This window comes from Onychomys torridus, chromosome 15, assembly GCF_903995425.1.
Source record: "Onychomys torridus chromosome 15, mOncTor1.1, whole genome shotgun sequence".
Lineage (NCBI taxonomy): Eukaryota > Metazoa > Chordata > Mammalia > Rodentia > Cricetidae > Onychomys > Onychomys torridus.
The window spans coordinates 79,497-99,263 of NC_050457.1; the positions used below are offsets into that span (position 1 = coordinate 79,497).

The 19,767-nt window shown below is 36.7% G+C and overlaps 2 protein-coding genes across 11 annotated transcripts in view; one reads left to right on the plus strand and one right to left on the minus strand.

Annotated features, from left to right (window-relative positions):
* Positions 1-19,767, plus strand: part of Erap1 (endoplasmic reticulum aminopeptidase 1) — a 44,817-nt gene that overhangs the window by 15,610 nt on the left and 9,440 nt on the right. For 2 of the 6 annotated variants that reach the window (XR_004946697.1, XM_036207409.1), the window contains exons 6-18: positions 890-1,044; positions 1,610-1,723; positions 2,819-2,950; positions 3,254-3,385; positions 3,504-3,575; positions 5,326-5,480; positions 6,807-6,886; positions 7,699-7,882; positions 9,114-9,270; positions 9,981-10,165; positions 11,338-11,499; positions 11,976-12,116; positions 12,536-12,629. Coding sequence is in view for 5 of the 6 variants with exons in the window: in XM_036207409.1 (XP_036063302.1) it covers positions 890-1,044; positions 1,610-1,723; positions 2,819-2,950; positions 3,254-3,385; positions 3,504-3,575; positions 5,326-5,480; positions 6,807-6,886; positions 7,699-7,882; positions 9,114-9,270; positions 9,981-10,165; positions 11,338-11,499; positions 11,976-12,116; positions 12,536-12,629 (1,763 nt within the window). In the remaining variant the exon portion in view is untranslated. Of the gene's footprint in view, positions 1-889; positions 1,045-1,609; positions 1,724-2,818; positions 2,951-3,253; positions 3,386-3,503; positions 3,576-5,325; positions 5,481-6,806; positions 6,887-7,698; positions 7,883-9,113; positions 9,271-9,980; positions 10,166-11,337; positions 11,500-11,975; positions 12,117-12,535; positions 12,630-14,228; positions 14,405-14,667; positions 16,693-19,767 lie in introns of those variants that run through there. The other 4 variants (XM_036207407.1, XM_036207408.1, XM_036207411.1 and 1 more) reach the window with 4 other exon arrangements.
* Cast (calpastatin) overlaps positions 17,899-19,767 on the minus strand; it is a 113,263-nt gene continuing 111,394 nt past the window's right edge. For all 5 annotated transcript variants that reach the window (XM_036207414.1, XM_036207412.1, XM_036207413.1 and 2 more), the window contains one exon: positions 17,899-18,713. The gene's annotated coding sequence lies outside the window, so the exon portion shown is untranslated. The remainder of the gene's footprint in view (positions 18,714-19,767) is intronic.

A 19,767-nucleotide genomic window follows, 5' to 3' on the forward strand; every position in this document is an offset into this window, starting at 1 on the left:
TATAACCAACTACTAATGACAAATCATGGTACAATGTACAATTCCTGGCAGTGTGGCCTGAGGATGACTCTACACTCAGGTGTTATTAAAGACAGAAGAGTGCAGAGGCTACTCTTTTGTTTTTGTCATTATCAGTACATACTTGGCAGGAGAATAGAGAGCAACTCAATATCCTTTTCTGAATGAGTATATTTGCCTAGTATAAGAATAAGAAAATTGAGATTTTTCTATGAACCCTCAAAGCTATTGGGTATTGAAAATTTAAATATATGTAGGTGTAGGCATCCCAAATACAGTAGATTATGGAGATGATTCTTTTTGATTGTTCAGTCCCCAAACTCATGGTCCAAATAGTAATGGAGCCAAGCCCGATTCCTCAGGCCTGTATTAGGAATACAGGTACTCAGAAGGCTGAGGCAGGAGAATTGGAAGTTCAAGGACAGACTAATAAATGGAGTGAGACCTGTCTCAAAATAAAAAAATAAAGAGAAATGTGGACATATATATCAGTGGTAGAGCACTTGTCTAGCATGCATACAGGGGGACCTAGGTTCAATTTGAAGTACTGCCAAATGAACTCTCTCTCTCTCTCTCTCTCTGTGTGTGTGTGTGTGTGTGTGTGTGTGTGTGTGTGTGTGTGTATAGCAATCAGAAGGGATATCCTGAGAGGTTGTAGCCCAAGTCTGAGTCACTTTGGTAGCAACATGATGGTCATGGAGCTTCTCTTTCTCCACAAGGAAAGCTTTCTCTCTGGAGCTCCCTAATTCTGGATGCATGGCTTAGCTTTTCATTTTATCCTAACACCCATCCATTCAGATGTTTATTTAGCATGTTTTGGGAAGTATGTAGCTGTGAGATTGATAATGAGCTGTATTCCTTCCTGCCCAAGATCTTGCTGCAATTCCTGACTTTCAGTCTGGTGCTATGGAGAACTGGGGCCTGACAACATACAGAGAATCCTCTCTGTTATATGATAAGGAAAAGTCTTCTGCATCCAGTAAGCTTGGCATCACAATGACTGTGTCCCATGAACTTGCTCACCAGGTACAACAAAACTTACATCACACATAAGTTTTTTGATCTTTGGGAGTTTCATAGGTGTATACAATAACATAAGATCATACCCACTCCTTATTTCTGCCCTCATTCAACTTTTTCTGGGTCCCCCTAGCAAAACATCCACATCCCAACTTCATAGCTTCTTCCTTTTAAATAAATTTTTTTGGACAACCCACTAAATACAGTTAGTGCTGCCCATAGGTGCATGGGTGGATCCTTCACTGGAAAATAGGCGATCTAGCAGCCTCAGAGAAGAATGATTCTTAGGGCAATTTAACGTTCATGTCTCTTTGGGACAAATGATGCTACTCATATAGTTACTTTGTTTATTTTGTCATTTCATAGAAGAGTTATTTCCTTAAAGCATTAAGTTCCTTGATTTTTAATGAATGTTGAAAAGTTCTCATTTTTCCTGATGAATATGTTTCCATTTATAAGCTGATAGTCATTTTACATATTTCTAAGTTTGAAGCTATTTCTACCATAATACATAGTTGATAATACAATTTCTCTATAAATTTGTGAATAAGCAGTCATATTTTCCTTTCAGTGGTTCGGCAATCTAGTCACCATGGAATGGTGGAATGATCTTTGGCTCAATGAAGGATTTGCCAAGTTCATGGAGTTTGTGTCTGTCTCTGTGACCCATCCTGAACTAAAAGTTGTACGTGGTTGTTATTTATGTTTTTATATCTTAGGTTAATCTGTTGTTTTTTAAATATTTCTGCAAAATATTCAGCATTTTTGATTTTATAATTTATAGAAATGGTAGCTTCATGGAAGCTTAGAGATGAATCATGTTTGAAAATGCTAAATGAACTTTCTATATAAATGAAGTATTAAATTGTATTTTCCCTTAACAGTAAAGAAATAGAGCTAATGATAGGCTGAGTGTTCTGTGCCATTTTCCAACTTTCAGGTTGCTCATTGCAATTTAAATATTAGATGAATATTACTGTTAATGTACATACAAACCAAATTGACAAATTGCATGAGTTATGGCTGAAGAAACTGCACATTACATTATCAACCTAGACTTTTAGATCACAGATTTAATGTTTTAGAACTTGTATGTGTATTTAAATACCATGTGTTAACCATGAGAAAATCATAAATAGCAAACAAAAATAAATTCACTTTCTAGAAAAAATTAATTTTTAGTATAATTTTCATTTATAGGTAGTTATTTCCCTTTTCATATGTCTCTATATCATATATGCTTATAAACAGTTGTAATTATAGGTACATATTATATTATATTGCCAAGCATCATAAGTGTATCCCATTTCTACATCATCTTTAATAATAAAAAAGATTATAGATACATAGTTGGCTGAATATGCCAAGTAGAGAAAGCTGAGGTTGGAATTTGCCACTAATTTATTGTCTTTCACTACATGGTGCTAAAGTTAAATATATATGCTTTGATGGAATCACTATACATTTTCCTTCTCTGTTTTTTGTTATTTGGCTATAAGTGGGATGGTCTTGATTGTAGATCAATATGAGTTTAACTTTATTCTAAAGTGGTAAATATCCAAAATAAATGAAGTATAAATTGCTTACTTACAGCAACTGTTTCTTAGGTGCTTGGGTGCTCTTTAAAAAGCTTAGCAAGACTATTGTATTAATTCTAGAAATATGAAATCAGTTGATATAGAAATTGGAATTCTAATCTTGTTACCACAGATCAAGCCTTCCTCTTTTCATTGTTCTTATCTTTCTTTCTTCCCTTTCTTTCTTTTCTCTATGTCAATAGGAAGAGCATTTCTTTGGCAAGTGTTTTGATGCAATGGAAATCGATGCATTCAACTCCTCACACCCTGTCTCCACACCTGTAGAGAATCCTGCACAGATTCGGGAGATGTTTGATGATGTTTCTTATGAAAAGGTAAAAGCAGATTGCAGAGAAGTTTGGACACTAAGTCCATTAGTAGTTGGATAAAAGGGTTATAGCTCATATGTGGGATAGCTTTCTCTACATCAGGGGCAACCCACATTTGATGGTTTGGTCCTGACTGTGCTAGCTGACGTGAGCTCTTTCAGGTTGAACTTATAGTTTGGTCCATAATCCTAAAGCTTAGATTCTGGTCAATTCTTTACTCTTTCTATGGTTGAAAATTTTCAAAAACTATATGCAGCTGCATTGAAATGTATAAATTATACATAACAATTATTTTTCTTATCTTTTCAGGGGGCTTGCATTCTGAATATGCTAAGAGATTATCTGAGTGCAGATACATTTAAAAGAGGAATTGTGCAGTATCTCCAGAAGTATAGTTATAAAAACACAAAAAATGAGGACCTTTGGAATAGCATGGCGCATGTGAGTAGTGCTAGAGAGCGGCCTTGTTTTGGTTGTTTTCCTGGATTATGGTACTCTTTCACAAAGAACCAAAGTGCTTTCTACAGAAATGAGAGTGATGTTTTATTTTTGGTTTTAGATTTGCCCCACAGATGTCACACAAACAATGGATGGCTTCTGCTCTAGAAGCCATCACTCAGCACCAACCTCAGTAAGTCTTTTTGTCTGTACCTGTCCACCCATGCATGTTCTTCTCCATATTCTTTAAGGAGTATCTCTGTGCCAAACTTTTTGAGGTCCTCAGTTAAATCACTCTCATCCCATTCAACTTAACTCATTTAAACCAAACCAGGCTAACAACCTTTTACAGATTTTCCTAAGGATTGTCTATGTAAGAGGGTGTCACAACCTTGGTGACTTCTCACAGACACTTATTCTTTTCACTCCAAACTCCCTAAAACAGTGGAGTTAGGAAAAGTTTCAGTGGTGGGCTGTGTGGATGAATTTCTAAATGGTCTTATTAAATAAAAAACACAGAGCCAGATATAGGGGTGAAAGCCTTAGAGAGATCAGGGAAATAGGGAAAGCCACAGCTAACCTTATCTCACCAACTTGGCAGCTTCGAAATGTGAGTTACTCCCTGTCTACTCATGCCTATATGCCTTGCTGTTCTGCCATCTGATTTGCTCTCTCTGTTTAGCTACATCACTTCTTTTTCCTGCCCGGCTCTGTCACTTCCTATCTGTCTGTAAGGACCTCCAGACCTCCATGGTTAACTAGTGTTAGAATTAAGGTGTGTGCCACCACACCTGGCTCTGTTTCCAGTGTGGCCTTGAACACACAGAGATCCTGCCTGCTAAATGATAGGATTAAAGGTGTGTGCTACCACTGCCTGACTTCTTTGTTTACTTATAATGCCGGGCCTTTTCCCTCTGATCTCCAGGCAATCTTTATTTATTAAAGCACAAATAAAATATCACCACATTTCAGCACAAATAAAATATCACCACATGGCTGGGACTAGATTCTATCAGTAAAGAAGATGTCAGTCATTTCCAGAGCACTGCATTTGAAAAAAATCACACAATGGCAGAGAAAACTCTTGGACACTTACTATGCATCAGGCTCATGCTAAACAATTAGGCATATAATCTTTATTCCTCTCAACAGACCCATGAGCCAAGTGCTGTTACTATCCAGATCTTTAAATGTGGTAATGGGATCTAAGAGTATATGGTGGTAACTTGTATGAATTCCATTTTGACTCACGTTTTCAACTGTTCAGCAATCAAGGATTCATACTAGCTGAACCACAAAATAATCTGACTCTGTTTAATCTGGATTTATGGAATATTTTCATAGAAAGCTATGGATGACTAGAAATTCAACCAAATTTATTTACCATATTTTTATTTCCTTGGCCTTTCTGCTTTCAGAGATAGCTTTATTAATAGTTTCTAGTTAATACAATACAATATTTTATTCTTTATCTTTTCTTAAAAGCTTTTTTAGTGCCAAGAAATACATCTTTTTTACTTCCAACTGTTGGTCAAGTACAGGCCATCTCAGAGCTATTGCTTTAGAAGCACAGCCCATTCACTGAATAGTTTTCCTACTTGGTTGTCCAAGAGCCAGCACAGTCATGCTAGTGTTGAAAACCTTGCTGTCCCCTTACCCCCTTCTCTCATTCTGTTGCTCATATGCCAGCTTGCTGTCCAATGGATATGCCTGGCTATTAGCTGTGCCATACAGGGCCAACTGTACTACCAGTCAAGACACATAGGTTTAGAGAAGATGATGGAAAGGTAGACAGTCAAGGCTCAGTATCTGGGGATAGGAGGGAAGGGCACCTAGGAAAGGAAGCTGAAGAACAGAGAGACTGGAAGTAGCTAGTGGGTCTCAGAGCACAAGCTTGCCTCTTCTCCTCAGAGGTGGATCTCCTCCCTTTGTCTATAAACCAGCACTGGCTTCAGGAAAGCATAGATGTGAAGACCATGATGAACACGTGGACGCTGCAGAAGGGCTTTCCCCTTATAACCATCACTGTAAGAGGGCGGAATGTGCACCTGAAGCAAGAACACTATATGAAGGGTTCTGAAAGCATCTCAGAGACTGGGTAATGTTCACAGGGGGTATCTCCTTGGTGGGATAAAATCTTCCTTTTGAAGTCCTGCCCTCACCCCTGTCCTTAGAATGTTTCAGTTGAATCTGTGTGTTCCACTCAGATAACCTATACCCCTACCTTCCCAAAAGGATTAAAGGGGCTTTGAATCTCTGTAAAGCTGGCAATCTATCATTATATAATTATTTTTACATTCTCCTGTTTAGTAGTTTAATAGGATGTCATTTCTAGTTGCTGGCTTGAAGTTAGCTCTAATCTAAGTAAGCAGCTGCTGCTAAGTTGCAGTGATGTCTGGCATTACTTTGAGTTAATAAAAAGAATTTATGTGATTTCCAGGAATCACAAGATACTCAATTCTCTTCTTTAGAAGTCTGAGTTACATCCTGGAGTATTATTAGAAATGACATGTTGCTACTTGTAAAATATTTGCTATATCTTGAACTAATTTCAATCAGAACATTACAAAAGTAGTGAAATAATTTCTACATATGCTTTACACAGATATGTATTAATTCTATCACACTTGATTTATGATTCTCTGTACATATAAAAAGAAAGCATTACATAATATATAACTTACATATGCATAGACAATATGAATGCTAGCATATGTAACATATTACATATATTCTATACACCAATATATACAGAGAAATATTTTTAAGAAAATAAAAACATTCACTTATATAATCATAGCACAATTGGGAAATAAACTTGATACAATACTATAATTTAAACTATAATGCCTATTCAGTTTTTCAGGTTGTCTTAAAATGTCTTCATATCAAAATAGAAAAATTTTACTCCCAAATTTAGTGTATTTCATATTTTGTGGCCACATAATTTTGGTTTCACTTTTTTGTAGCAATTCTCCAGTCCTTGTGTCCCTTGACATTTTTGATTTTTCTAGTTCAGGGGAGTTATTTTACTAGACTTTTCTTCAATTATATTGTCTTCTACTGTTTCTTCTTGATCAGATTCAGGTTGGAGAAACTCCACAGAAGAGAAGTGACATGTATCTTTTTGGTACATGATTAAGGAGGTACATGATGACAATTTGTGCCATTACTAGTGATCATTATTTGAGGTTAGACTTTGGGCTGCTAGTCATTAATTACTTGAGACTGCTTTTCTCTTCACATTAGAGTCCAAGAAGGAGGAATAGTAGCTGAGCTGGAAGGCACCCTCAGCATGGTATCAGGTCTTGGCATAACCTTCTCAATACCACCATTTTAAACTGGCACATGATGAGTAGATGTCTGAAAAGCTGCTTGTTGAGTGAATACAAACAATGAGCAATGCATACTTGCTTTCTTTTAGGTACCTGTGGCATGTACCCCTGACATTCATTACCAGCAGATCAGATACAGTCGAGAGGTTTTTGCTGAAGACAAAGACAGGTAATTCGTCACAGAAATAATTAGTTCAATTCAAGTAAGAAGTATAGAAGTGGGTAGAAATTAGCTACCGAACTTCTTTAGGTATTGGTTTTGGCTAAAAGAAAAAGGAATAGGTGAGAATCCTTGCTAGACTTGGGAGGTGGCTCATTGGTAAAGTGCTTATCTTATAAATGTGAGGACTTGAATTTGATCTCCAGCACTTACACTAAAAGAGAAGGTGAGTGTTGCAGTACATGCTTGTAACCCCAGTGTTGGGAAGGTGCAGACAGTAGATCCTGGCTGTCAAGTCCAAGGCCAGTGAGTGTTCCTATTGCATCTCTTTTCCTGACAAAATGTACAGACTCTGAGAACAGCCAGTGTCATCCTCTGGCCCCCACATGTGTGTATGTATGTACACATACATACATGCATGCATACATACATACATATATATGCCCTCAAAATTCAAATACACATAGAGATTGGATTTTTACAAGGGAAATATACTGACATAAATTCAAACAGTAGAGTGCTATAACACTAAAAAGAATAGATTAGCAATGAAAATTCTCATTATTTTGTTAACAATACTGGGAAATATTTGTTGGTCAGATGTGGTTGCATCATTTCTATAAATATCATGGAATCTGTGTCTAATGCTACCATTGACATTTGTCTACTGGATGGCTATTATTTGATTTCTACAAGAAATAAATGAACTCCATTTGTTTAGTATTAGAGTTTTCCCCAACCTCCTTGTATAACCTCAGATCAGAAAAGCATCTATCCATCCAGAGAATAAATGGTTCTGAGACTTAGCCTATTTGCTCTAGATGTGCTCATCCTCCCAGAAGCAGTGGAGTGGATCAAATTTAATGTGGGAATGAATGGCTATTACATTGTTCATTATGAGGATAATGGATGGGATTCTCTGAGTGGCCTTTTAAAAACAGCACACACAACGATCAGCAGTAATGACCGGGCGAGTCTCATCAACAACGCATTTCAGCTTGTCAGGTAATGTAGGCTGCATCAAGTTGTAGTTTATTACTGAAAGCAGCTGTTACTGTTCAAATACTTGATTTCAGTCAAAAAGTAATTGGTTGATTGATTGATTGATTGATTGATTGCTAATGAGACTTTGAAAGGCATTCCCAAGTTCTTCTAACAGTGCAACATAGCTTTAGCCTGAAGCTTAATCTTCTGTCTTTAACTGCTAGTTGATGTAAAAAACAAAATCTGTATTTTAACCTTTCTCATTAATAATTGAAGTCAGGCTAAGGCAGTGGTCAGGAAACCTTGAGACAGTATCCTAGTGAGCCTCTTGCCTGTTTCTACAGCTTTGTCTTACAGCCTTTCTGGCTGTGTGTAGGGATGGGGTTTCTCTTTAAGCCTCTTGAAACCTTTGTGTAAGATTAATTAATGCAGGTCCAATTGTTCACATTGCATCTACTGTCAAAATATAGATTTCTCTTTTAAAGATAATGAATTCCACTGCATCTTTAGGGAATATAGTTTGTATAATTTGGCCCTATCAAATGATCTTTGACTAATCGAGGCTAGAATGAACATTACTTATCCTTCCCTGTTTTATAAAGGGGAAAGGAATTATTTTCCGAGCTGAAAACACAAATACCTTTATTATTTAGGCAGTGATGAAGTTCTAAGGGAGCCAGCTGGGTAGGATGAGACAAGCTCTGTAATTCTCAGATCTTCTATCTCTCTACCTTGAATCGTTCTTTCTGGTTCTCTTGTTACAATATTGAGCCTCTCAAGGGGAAAAAAGCAGAGAGAAATTAAAGGTTGATTAACAAGTTGCTTTTTCCTGTACCCAAGTTTTTCTACATGGCCTACTACAACAGGAAATCTAGAGGAGTCTGATATCCAGTGTATTTTGTGAACAGAAAAAATGCATTTATGACAGGGATTCTTTTTTTTTCTAAGCAGCAATCTCATTGGCCTGGATCCCTGAGGATCTTGGATCAAAGTTCTTAGCTTAGTCTGAAAGTTCAACACACAGTTTGCTATATTCTATGTGACAGACACTAACATGTATCATTTCATCTTAGCCACAACCTGAACTTTATAATTATGAATCTTCTTCCCCAATGTCATTTTGTGTGCACCAGAAATGATTCCATTGCAAAAATTCATTATTTATAAATGATTGCTGCTTTTCTAGAAGATTATTGTAATATATGTTGAAGCAAAAAGATATAAACCTGTAACCATGTTGTCTCTTGCTCAGCATTGGAAAGTTATCAATTGAAAAAGCCCTGGATTTAACTCTGTACTTGAAAAATGAAACAGAAATTATGCCTGTATTCCAAGGTTTGAATGAATTGATACCTATGTATAAGTTAATGGAGAAGAGAGATATGAGTGAGGTGGAAACTCAATTCAAGGTAAAACCTAAGATGAATCAAATAGCTATAGTATAATTGCATTTTTCTTGTGAATGAAAAGTATGCTTATTATTCTACTTATTTGAATGTATATACACCTACAAATACACATATACATTAAGGAAAAGCAAAAATTCAGTTTGGATTGACTGAAGCAAAGGTTAGGCTTTTGATACTAAATAGGAACAGTGGTGTTAGATTCAGCACTTAATTTTGTTTTTTTTTCCCCCACAAATATTTTATTTCACTTGACTTATCTGCTATAATTTCTAATCCTGATATTTTCCAGGATTCTAAGTGGCACTTGAAGAAGAAACCCAAAATTGCTATTTTTGAGCAAATGTGACAGTTTGTACACTTTGCCTATAAAATTTAGTCTGTTCATCCTAATTTACATAAATGGGAAAAAGTAGATGGGATACCTTTAGAAAAGATTACTGTGATAATGTTAAAGTTTTTTTTTTTAACTTTTTGTTCCTTTTATAATTAAATTAAATAGAGTTGCAAACTTTTAAAGAAGTGGGGTTGAGCATTAAGGAGTAGTTCCATTTGAATCTTTTTTCTTGTAAGGGGACCACTCACTCAACATTATTAAAATACATTCAATATGTGTTTATGCGATTTTCTCATCACCAGGAGAACTAGGGTGTGTGAATATGAAATGCTGTGACAGTACTCATACTTCTCACTGTTCCTGTTGTGTTCCTCAGGCCTTCCTCCTCAGGCTGCTGAAGGACCTTATTGATAAGCAGACATGGACAGACGAGGGCTCTGTCTCAGAGAGGATGCTCAGGAGCCAGCTCCTCCTCCTTGCTTGTGTGCGCAAGTATCAGCCCTGTGTGCAGAGGGCAGAGGGCTATTTCAGAGAGTGGAAGGCATCCAATGGAAACATGAGGTCAGTTCACACTGAAAATGCAGTCTGTTGATATAAAGAGTATCCATCCTGTTCCTCATCATTGGCACTAACCACAGGGAGAGGCTGGATAGATAAGTCTTCCCTATTTCATACTTTTTGGAAAATAAGTTGCCTTTTAAAATTTATACATTTCTCAACTTTTTATTTTAAGAAATGCAACAAAGAACTTCTGTGCCTAAAAATCAATATCTAGGGGTGGAGTTAGAACACAATTTCAGTAACTCCTACCTTGTGTAGTGTGTATAAAATTATTGAACTGATATGACCATGACAGACTGAAACAGAGACAATTATATTTTACAGGAATTTATGTGGGGGGAACCTTTCCCCACTTTTCCCAGGGTGCTCTTAAGGAAAGAGGGTTAAGAAACTTATAGATAGAAATGATATGCCTGGCAAACAAGAGGAAAGACAGAAACACAGGGTAGCTTCGGGAGGACCTGGGTCAATACCCAATGGCCCAGAACTTTATTCAAAAGGGCTTTTTATAAGAATGCCAAGGGGTGAGGCAAAAGACCTCCCCCGAACCCCCGCTAGATACAGCCAAGTCTAGACCCTTCCAAACACCTGGTACCCAGGCTCATGGCCCAGTCATCCTCGTATGAAGTCCTGCTGAGTAAAGCAAGCTCAGATCTCACCAGAAAACCTCTGTGGGCTCCCACAAGTTGATATCTTCAAAAACTCTGCCCAGAGAATCTAGTGATTGTTCATACTGGAAAGATAGGCTCTGTAGTGTCTGCAATATCCACTCCTGATAATCCTTTTGTATTTAGAATTTAATGGCATCCAGGAATCATTTTTTGGTAACCATCTGGATATTTGCCTTTAAAGGACATGTTTACATAATGCTATTGAGATTCCTTTTCTTCATGGAATAAATTTTGAGTCTCAATTGAATTTCTTTCTCATCATTTAAAAGATAGATGCAAAGGCATTTATGAGTGACATTTATTACTGTATTTCTGAGGCTGCTTAAATCTAATTTTAGACATTTCCTCTTGCCTCTTTTCATAAGTGTAACAGAAGGAAACAGTATGCATGCTTTCAGGAATGAACCTGTGAATATGAAACTAGTTCATAACTGCTCCCCATTATGTATCTAAGAGCACTTGTTCTGTCTCAGGATCTTATGTGTTTATTCTTTCCCACAGCCTCCATATTGATGTGACCATGGCAGTGTTTGCTGTGGGGGCCCAGAACACAGAAGGCTGGGATTTTCTTTATAGTAAATATCAGTCGTCTTTGTCTAGTACTGAGAAAAGCCAAATAGAATTTGCCCTCTGTACAAGCCAAGACCCAGAAAAGCTTCAGTGGTGAGTCATAGTGTGATGTCCATGTGGTCAAGGGAAACTGAATAAAAGAGATCATTCTGGCTCTTGTTCTTGCTTTATTACCCATGAATTATTTATTTTGCTGGAAACACTGTAAGTGGGCACACATCTACTGAGGATGCCAAGTAATTAGAACCAAGTATTGGGAAAATATTTAAGGAAGTGTGTATTGTGTGTCTTTACAGCAGTAACATATTTGAAATATTTAGGGATACTTGTAGAAACTGTTTTGAGGAAATGAGATTCTATATAGTATAGGTCTTTTGAACACTATATAAATGTTATTAAATACTATATAAATGTTAGCTCTTAATCATGTTGCTATAGTGAGTTTATCAAGACTCTACCAGTTTACCTTTTGGGACTTTTTTCTTTTATAGAAGTAATTTTATTGAACATTTTTTTTTAACTCTTCAATCACTTTAATTAATTACTAACATTTCTTTTAATCATTATAGGCTTCTAGACCAAAGTTTTAAGGGAGAGATAATAAAAACTCAGGAATTTCCACATATTCTCATACTCATTGGCAGAAACCCAGTGGGTTATCCACTGGCCTGGAAGTTTCTGAGGGAAAATTGGAATAAACTTGTACAAAAGTAAGTAGTACCAAAAATTGTGGTAGGACTGCATGCATTCTTTCTTCTTCCTCCCATGTGTGCTTAACCTTTGCTATTTATATGAAAGAGTATCTTAGGTTGAAGATAACTTTTCAAATTAAAATATCCTTATGTGATTTACCACCTGAGTCCATTGCTAACCCATGCATCTGGATAGTAATGCTTCCTATCCCATCTGCTTCTTCTGGTACTCTTGGGCTTGCCTGAAGTCTCCCTCCTCCAAAGTCAGAGTATCTTTCCCCTAATTCTTACAGCACTGCCTAGATCTGTCATTTCCTTTATGTTCTTAATCTTTTCTCTTGGTATAGATTATATTTTATAAATAGATTGTTTAAATGCTATAGGATATCAAGACACTTAAAGTATAAATTGAATGGACACCTCTTGTCATTTTCTAGGTTTGAACTTGGCTCACCGACCATAGCTCACATGGTAATGGGAACAACAGACCAGTTTTCTACCAGAGCTCGCCTTGAAGAGGTAAAGGAGCATGTATGTGAGAAATTCTTTCTTTTGAACTTAAGTGTCACTTAGCTATTAGAAAAAAGTAAGAACAAGAGGTGCAGTATTCTGAGAATGAATCTTGTCATTTGATGCAAGTTTTGAGTTCTAATGTGTATGCATCTCATGAGACAAGCTTTGCTCTGCGATTAAAAACTAGGACTTTGCCAGGTGTTACGGCATATGCTTTTAATCCAAGCACTCTAGAGGCAGCAGCAGACAGATATCTGTGAGTTAAATCCAGCCTGGTCTACAAAGCAAATTCCAGTTTAGTCAGGCGTATATAGTGACACCTTGTTTCAAAACAAAAAAACAACAAAAACCTTCAGCTTAAAAAGAAAATGACTCAACACAATTGACCCTCACTTAAAGAAGTTAAAAGTGAATCCTAGAGGTGCAGATAGATGATATGCTGACCACCTATTTTGGAAGGGGAAGAGAGGGTCCAGGTGATTCTGGATCCAAAGTCATGTTTCTCTTCTCACTTATAATATCATATACCTTACCAAAGAATTTTAGGCATCTAAAAGGTCCATTTGTAAAATAAATGTTAAAAATGAAAAGCTGCATAGAAGACAGGAGATAATTATATGAGGGACCTACACTGAAGATACTTATTGTAATGACATTTGACAATTATCACAGAGCTTCCTAGTGGTCAGGCAAAAATAAGAAATTGGTATGAAACTGTCTAGTCAGAGGGACTAATACATATACATAAATTCTACAAAAGGGGACTTTCTTCCACCCTTCTAAGCAGTGAGGCACATCTGAATTGGTCACTCAGTAGAATCTGTGTGACAGAAGACACAATCTGGGGTCAAGGAGAAGTGTTAAAAGCTGGCTTTGCTAGAGCCTGTGTAGAAGTCCACATTTCAGCCATGACACCATAATGGGCTCAAGGATAAATGAAATGTTTTAGATAATAAGTGAAGTGAAATTATTCATGTCTTATTAAGTTGTTGAGTGCCTGGTGTAATGAGGAATCAATCTTATGTCCTGCAACAGTAGACTGAGCTGAAGCATAGGGTGGGGCAGAGAGAAGGGGATGTGATGTCTCTCTCTGCCCCAGCCGCTGGACTTTCCAGTAATTTTAAAACAGCTCTGCATTGTTACTCACTGGAACTTGATCTTTCTAAAAGTCACTATTTCTCCCACCTGCTATTGGTAAACTCATAACATGGTGTTATGATAGGGGTTTTTGAGGACTTAGCTGTTTGGAATTTATAATAAATAAAACATCTTGTACTATACTTCCTTCTTGACTCCAAAAAATGGATAAGTGCTGTGAAAATTTATGGGTTATTGTTATGAACTCTTGAAGGTGACAGGAAATAGTACTATTTTCAGTGCCTTGACAAAGGTAGCCTGTCCATAATTTGAGCTTAAGGGTTCAGATACCCAGGGATGCAATAAGAACAAAGATATATTTTGAGGAGAGAATGCTGCAGTCTCCTATCTCTCCAGAACTTTGGGTAACTCTATGTAGATTTAATCTGGAGGGAGTAAAGCAGAAATTGTGGAGTAAAAACACTGGCAAGGTTTGGGATCTTACCATTGTAACTTACTAAGAGTCCCGTTTCTTTATAGTGTTGGCAGTAGTAAAGGACAGGCCCCAGAAAGGACTGCACTAATGTCATTGATAACGCTTTCCTGGCAAAGAAGACACTCTGCACATTCTGCTTTTCAGATATCATACTGTAAAACTTATGTCTTTATCTGTGCATATGTAACAGAATCCATATTAAACAGACACACTCTTAAATTATGAAATGGTAAACAGTAAAGCCTTTTAAAGTCTGGCAACTGTGAATAAATAAAAGAGCTACAGAATAAAAAAGAACCTGACATCATGTGGCATGAGCTCATTTTGTGTAGCTCAAACTTAAATTATACATAATCATATCCAGACCCCTTGGACTTCCTTCTACATGGAGTTCTGGCTCCGCTTTTCTTTTAACTGGCTTTAAATAACCATTTACTTAATGTAACAAAACTAATGTTTTAAAATTCACCTTTTCCCCCCAAGGTAAAAGGATTCTTCATGTCCTTGAAAGAAAATGGTTCTCAGCTCCGTTGTGTTCAACAAACCATTGAGACCATTGAGGAAAACATACGATGGATGGCTAAGAATTTTGAAAAAATCAGACTATGGCTGCAAAAACAAAAGCTGGAAATATGACAGTTTGTTTCTTACCAAGTTCCTGTGATTTATAACCAACAAAAATTTGTTCAATTTGAGTATTTTCAAACTAAAGATAGTTGTTTTGGCTCCCACTGAAGATATTTTCTTATTTCATTTCACTTGACCATGTCTGAGAAAAGTTCATCTTCAGTGTCTGTTGCTGCCATGGGTCTGGCCGACAGTTGTGGCCCTACAGTCTAAACCCAAGTGCCCAGTTCCTTGCCACAGAAAAGCCAAGGGGCTTCTTCTCATTTCATATTTCAGCCCTGCAGCTCGCAAAGCCCTGTGCCTCCTGTGTCGGTCACTCATCATTGTCCCTCCAAGACTGTGGCTAGTGAGGCACATGTGTAGCAAATGCTTGGATCGTTAGCTACACTGGAAAATGAATGTGCAGCAGCCCTCCTTTTGCTCACTCTAAGTCTCCTGTCCATCCTGTCTTGCTGGCTTCATGTCTGGGTGCTGCCTTGCAGGGTGCAGTTGACCAGGCATCTTTGCCCTCTGGGGTTTTACTGATAGACAATTCTAGGACTCTGGAGTTGGAGGGAATAGGTAGAGGCATTTATTTCCCTGTGTTTATGTCTGGCAGGTTTTCACAAGTCTTCCTCCTGAGAGATAGTCTTCTTTTCCACACAGTACTTTTCTATTTCTTGTCTCTAGTAACTGTTCCTCATCCATTCAGGGCAAGGGACAATTGTGGGAACCTGGTGCTAACAGTCATGGCAATACTGGTCATTTTTCACACTCTACTTAAACCTTTGTAAAAAAAATGTGCATCTAGAACCCTCCTCAGATAACTCTAAATATGATAGCCACCTACTTCCTTTGGAACCTCACTCCTAAAAAAATAGAGTGCATTCAGTTCTGTATCAGAAATACCCTTCATTTTAAGATACACTGGAGAGTCACTAATCCTAAAGTAGGGAGTGGTGTTTTAAATTCCCGAATGACTCATATTGGCACTTATTGCAAATATATTATTGAAGACTAATAAAGGATAATATGAGCAATGCACTTATATTAGTACAAGGAAAGAATTCTTTAAGTCTTACATAAGAATTTTTAGATGAATGGCATGTATTTCAGGATAAATGAATATGACTGATAAGAATGATTTCAAAATGGAGTGCTGTAATATACTATGGGGGTGGGGACTCAATTATCATATTTTCATTGCTCTAAAAAGATACCTTAAATCAGCTTAAATGAAAGATTTTGGCTCAGTGCTTTTAGTCTGTGGTTTGCTGGGTCTGTTGTTAACCAGCCTATGGTGAGACATTATGGCAACCATAACAGTTACCAGGGAAGAGTGCTTACCTAATAGTGGCCAGAAAATAGAAGAAGAGCCAGAGAGTAGTCTGGGGACACAGTGTACTGTGTCACAGCATACTCTCACAGACTGGACCTACTTCCTCCAACTAACATCTACCTCCTGATAGCCCATTCAAGTATGAAATCACAAATGCATTGGTGACTGCACATAGATTAACCCAATAAGAAATGAGCCCTCATGATCCACTCCCTTCTCTTCTATTGCCACCAACTGGGAGCCAAGACTTCAACATGGGAGCCTGCTGGAGGGATACTTCATGTCAAAACTACAACGAATGTGTTTACAATTCTATTTTTTATAGTGACTGCATGTGATGGCTTGAGAATAAAATAAAAATAATTCCTTTGTAATTTTTTCACAGACTACATCTAAAAAAGAACACATAGACAAGATTTTCACGTAAAATATTTTCCTTTAATTGCGTTTTATATCTTGATTAATGAAACACAAATACTGATTTTTGCTTTGATCACTTTCACTTTTGGAAAATCCTGGGTTTTTTGTTTGTTTGTTTGTTTGTTTTGTTTTTATTTTTGTATGCAGAGCTGAGGATCCAACCCAGGGCCTTGTGCTCTACCACTGAGCTAAATCCCCAACCCCAGAAAATCCCGTTTTTGAAACATAAAATATTACATGTGCAGCAACGTTTTGGTAATAAAATCCATCTGTTCTTTACTTCTAAGGAGATAGATGCAATTGTTTTCTCTTGACTAGATGGATTTAAAAAGTAAAACGCAAAAAAGTATGAAAAGGACTTCTTTAGTTTGCTTATGCAAGTCACTGTGAGTTACCAGCAAACACTCAAGTCTTGAGAATATTCCCAATTAAGAAAAGTATTATAGGTACCTTCAGTGTATGTATGATTTTATAGGCACTCTTAAATTTATGTATTTTATTACATCATTTAAAAATATTCCTATATGTGTATGGATGTTATACACTACAGCCATAACCTTGGAAGTATATTTATCAAAGTCAAACAAAGGTTTCAACATGTTTTTAGAAACAAAAGAGCAAACACCTATCCTGCCCAGATCCAAGTATCAGACACCAATGGGTTCAAATCTCTCAGGGAGTATATTCTTTTCTTGTCAGTGCCTTGAAAACAGAACAGTACCACACTTTTTATGAGACTGGGAATTCAACATTTTCGTAGGTAGAATTTGACATCTAAAAGGTGCATGGATGAGAGTACTTTTGGAGGCGGTTAACAAGTATCATGTTCATTATGAGTGTTATTACTTTTGCTTGTTTTTACCTGCCCCCAGGAATTACTGATGATGTTAGTTATGTTTAGTAAAGTTAATTAAAATCCTAATAAAATATTTGCATTGATGGCAAAGAAGGCTGTGGTCTCTGGAAACAAGAAAAGTCTGGTTTATATATACCTGACATTTTTTTTTTCTAGCATTCAATGCTAGGAAGTATAGATGGAATTATTTATCAAAATTCCATCAATAATACCAGTGCAGTGCTCAGAAAAATCTGAGATACCATTCAAAGATGTTAGGATACCTTAACCTGCTATGGTATAGAAGCAGATTTTAAATTTCAGTGTATATATATATATATATATATATATATATATATATATATATATATATATATACTGTATGTGTGTATGTGTGTGTATGTTACTTTTAAATAAATTCATTTTTGTGTTTGGTAAATTTGACTTCCATAAAACCACCTATAGACAATGTGGCAAATGACTCTAAGTAAATAATTGCAATCTGGGGCTCATGCAGAGAGTGGAAACCATAGTTTAATGTTATGGTAAACCGGTATAGTTTAAGCCTGTGAATATTCTGAGAATTCCAACTTTATTGTTGAAACTTGCTATGCAGTGACATCACTAGCCTGTGCTTTGCTCTTCTGCTGACTTAGTTCAAGTCTCAGTGTGTCCTCTCTGGTCATGAGTAGAAGTCCTCATTCCTAGTAAAGGAGAGATCAGGTACAAAAGGAGACTAGTGCTCCCTGGTTTTCCCAGATTATCTATCAATTTATTACTAGCAGCTCCAAAGGAGTTATGTGCCCAATGTACAATATTTTATACCTGACTTATCAACATTAACCCAAAGATACATCAAATATAGTTCAAAAGCCCAAGAGGAAAAGAGGTAAGAAGAAATCAGAATACTGACAAAAGATGAGAGCATTTTTCAAATGCTAAAAACATTAAGTGCAAACCAAAACTACTAATAAGATTTATAGGCACTGTATGTATAGTGTGCAAAAGTTTGCAAAAGTTTTCTGGTTTGGTTTTGTGTGTGTGTGTTTTAAGAAACTATGAAATATATTTCTTACAAATATAAAGCTTCCTTCTCCCACTTAAAGGCAATTTAAAATCTTTGAAGTTTATCCATACTCAATACAGTAACACAGGTAAACCAGACAAATTCATTTTCTTTTTGGAAAAGAATAACAAACCAATGTTTAAGATGTCAAAAGACGTAACAAGTTACATCACTGTCTAGAAGCCACCCAGAAAAGTTGTCACCAAAGCCTTTGTTCTTCAAAAGTCACCATTCACCAGCTGAAGAATTTCTATTCAGATACCCTAAAAATACAAGTATATATGAATGGGTTATTAATATAAAATCATCACTTAACTGAGAAAATATGGAGTAGTTCTAGTTGGTGTACTGATTCCTCTACAGGAAATGAAATAGATATGGTAAAAGAGCTGGGCCTGATTTTATCCATATTTTTCTTTTGAAAAATTCCCATTTTAAAATTTCATTTAGGTGCGTATGCCACACTGTGCTTGTGGGAGTCAGGGGGTAACTTTTGTGGATCTACCAGGTGTGTCAACAAGGGAACTTGGGTGTTCAGGCTTAGTGCCAAGCATCTTTACATGCTGAGTCACCATGCCAGCCCCATTTCAATTTTTTTTAGGCTTTGTTGAGTAAGCAGTTTCATTTTATGACTTGTAGGAAGGCCAGAGCCCATCTATTGAAGATAGGTCAGAATCAATCATTGTTCTTTCCAAAATTGAGACAAATAAACAAGGTTAAAAAGTTTAAACTGTCTCTATTTCCAAACTCTATTTTCCACCACTCAGCATGATTGGTATTTCAGATATCAATTAATGCCATTTTGCTACAAATTGTAATATGTTAATTTGCTTTTCAAGAAAAACCTGTACAAAATCATCTGGATTTCAAAGATTCCACTAGCTTCTGGTGTATGAGTTTCTTTAAAAATCTTTAAAGTCTGAGTACCTTAAAAGGTTTTTGTTTGTTTGTTTGTTTTATTTTTTTGTTTTCCAAGACAGGGTTTCTCTGTGTGGCTGTACTTGAACTTACTCTGTAGACCAGGCTGTTCTTGAATTTACAGAGATCTGCCTGCCTCTGCTTCCTGAGTGCTGGGATTAAAGGTGTGTGCCATGACCACTCAGCTCCTTAAGGAGTTCTTCATCATATAAATCTTTTTTAAATTCTAGTAGCACAATAATCCCTTTAGTGCTTTTTGGAGAACGGAATGCTTTGAACTTTGCAACTTGTGTTTCCTGAAACTAGTCCACACGTTTGAAGTACTCAAGAAATAAACCTCATGTCTCTCCCCACAAAGAAGGTTGCCAGAAGGGACAATTATTGCTATCCACTGTGAAA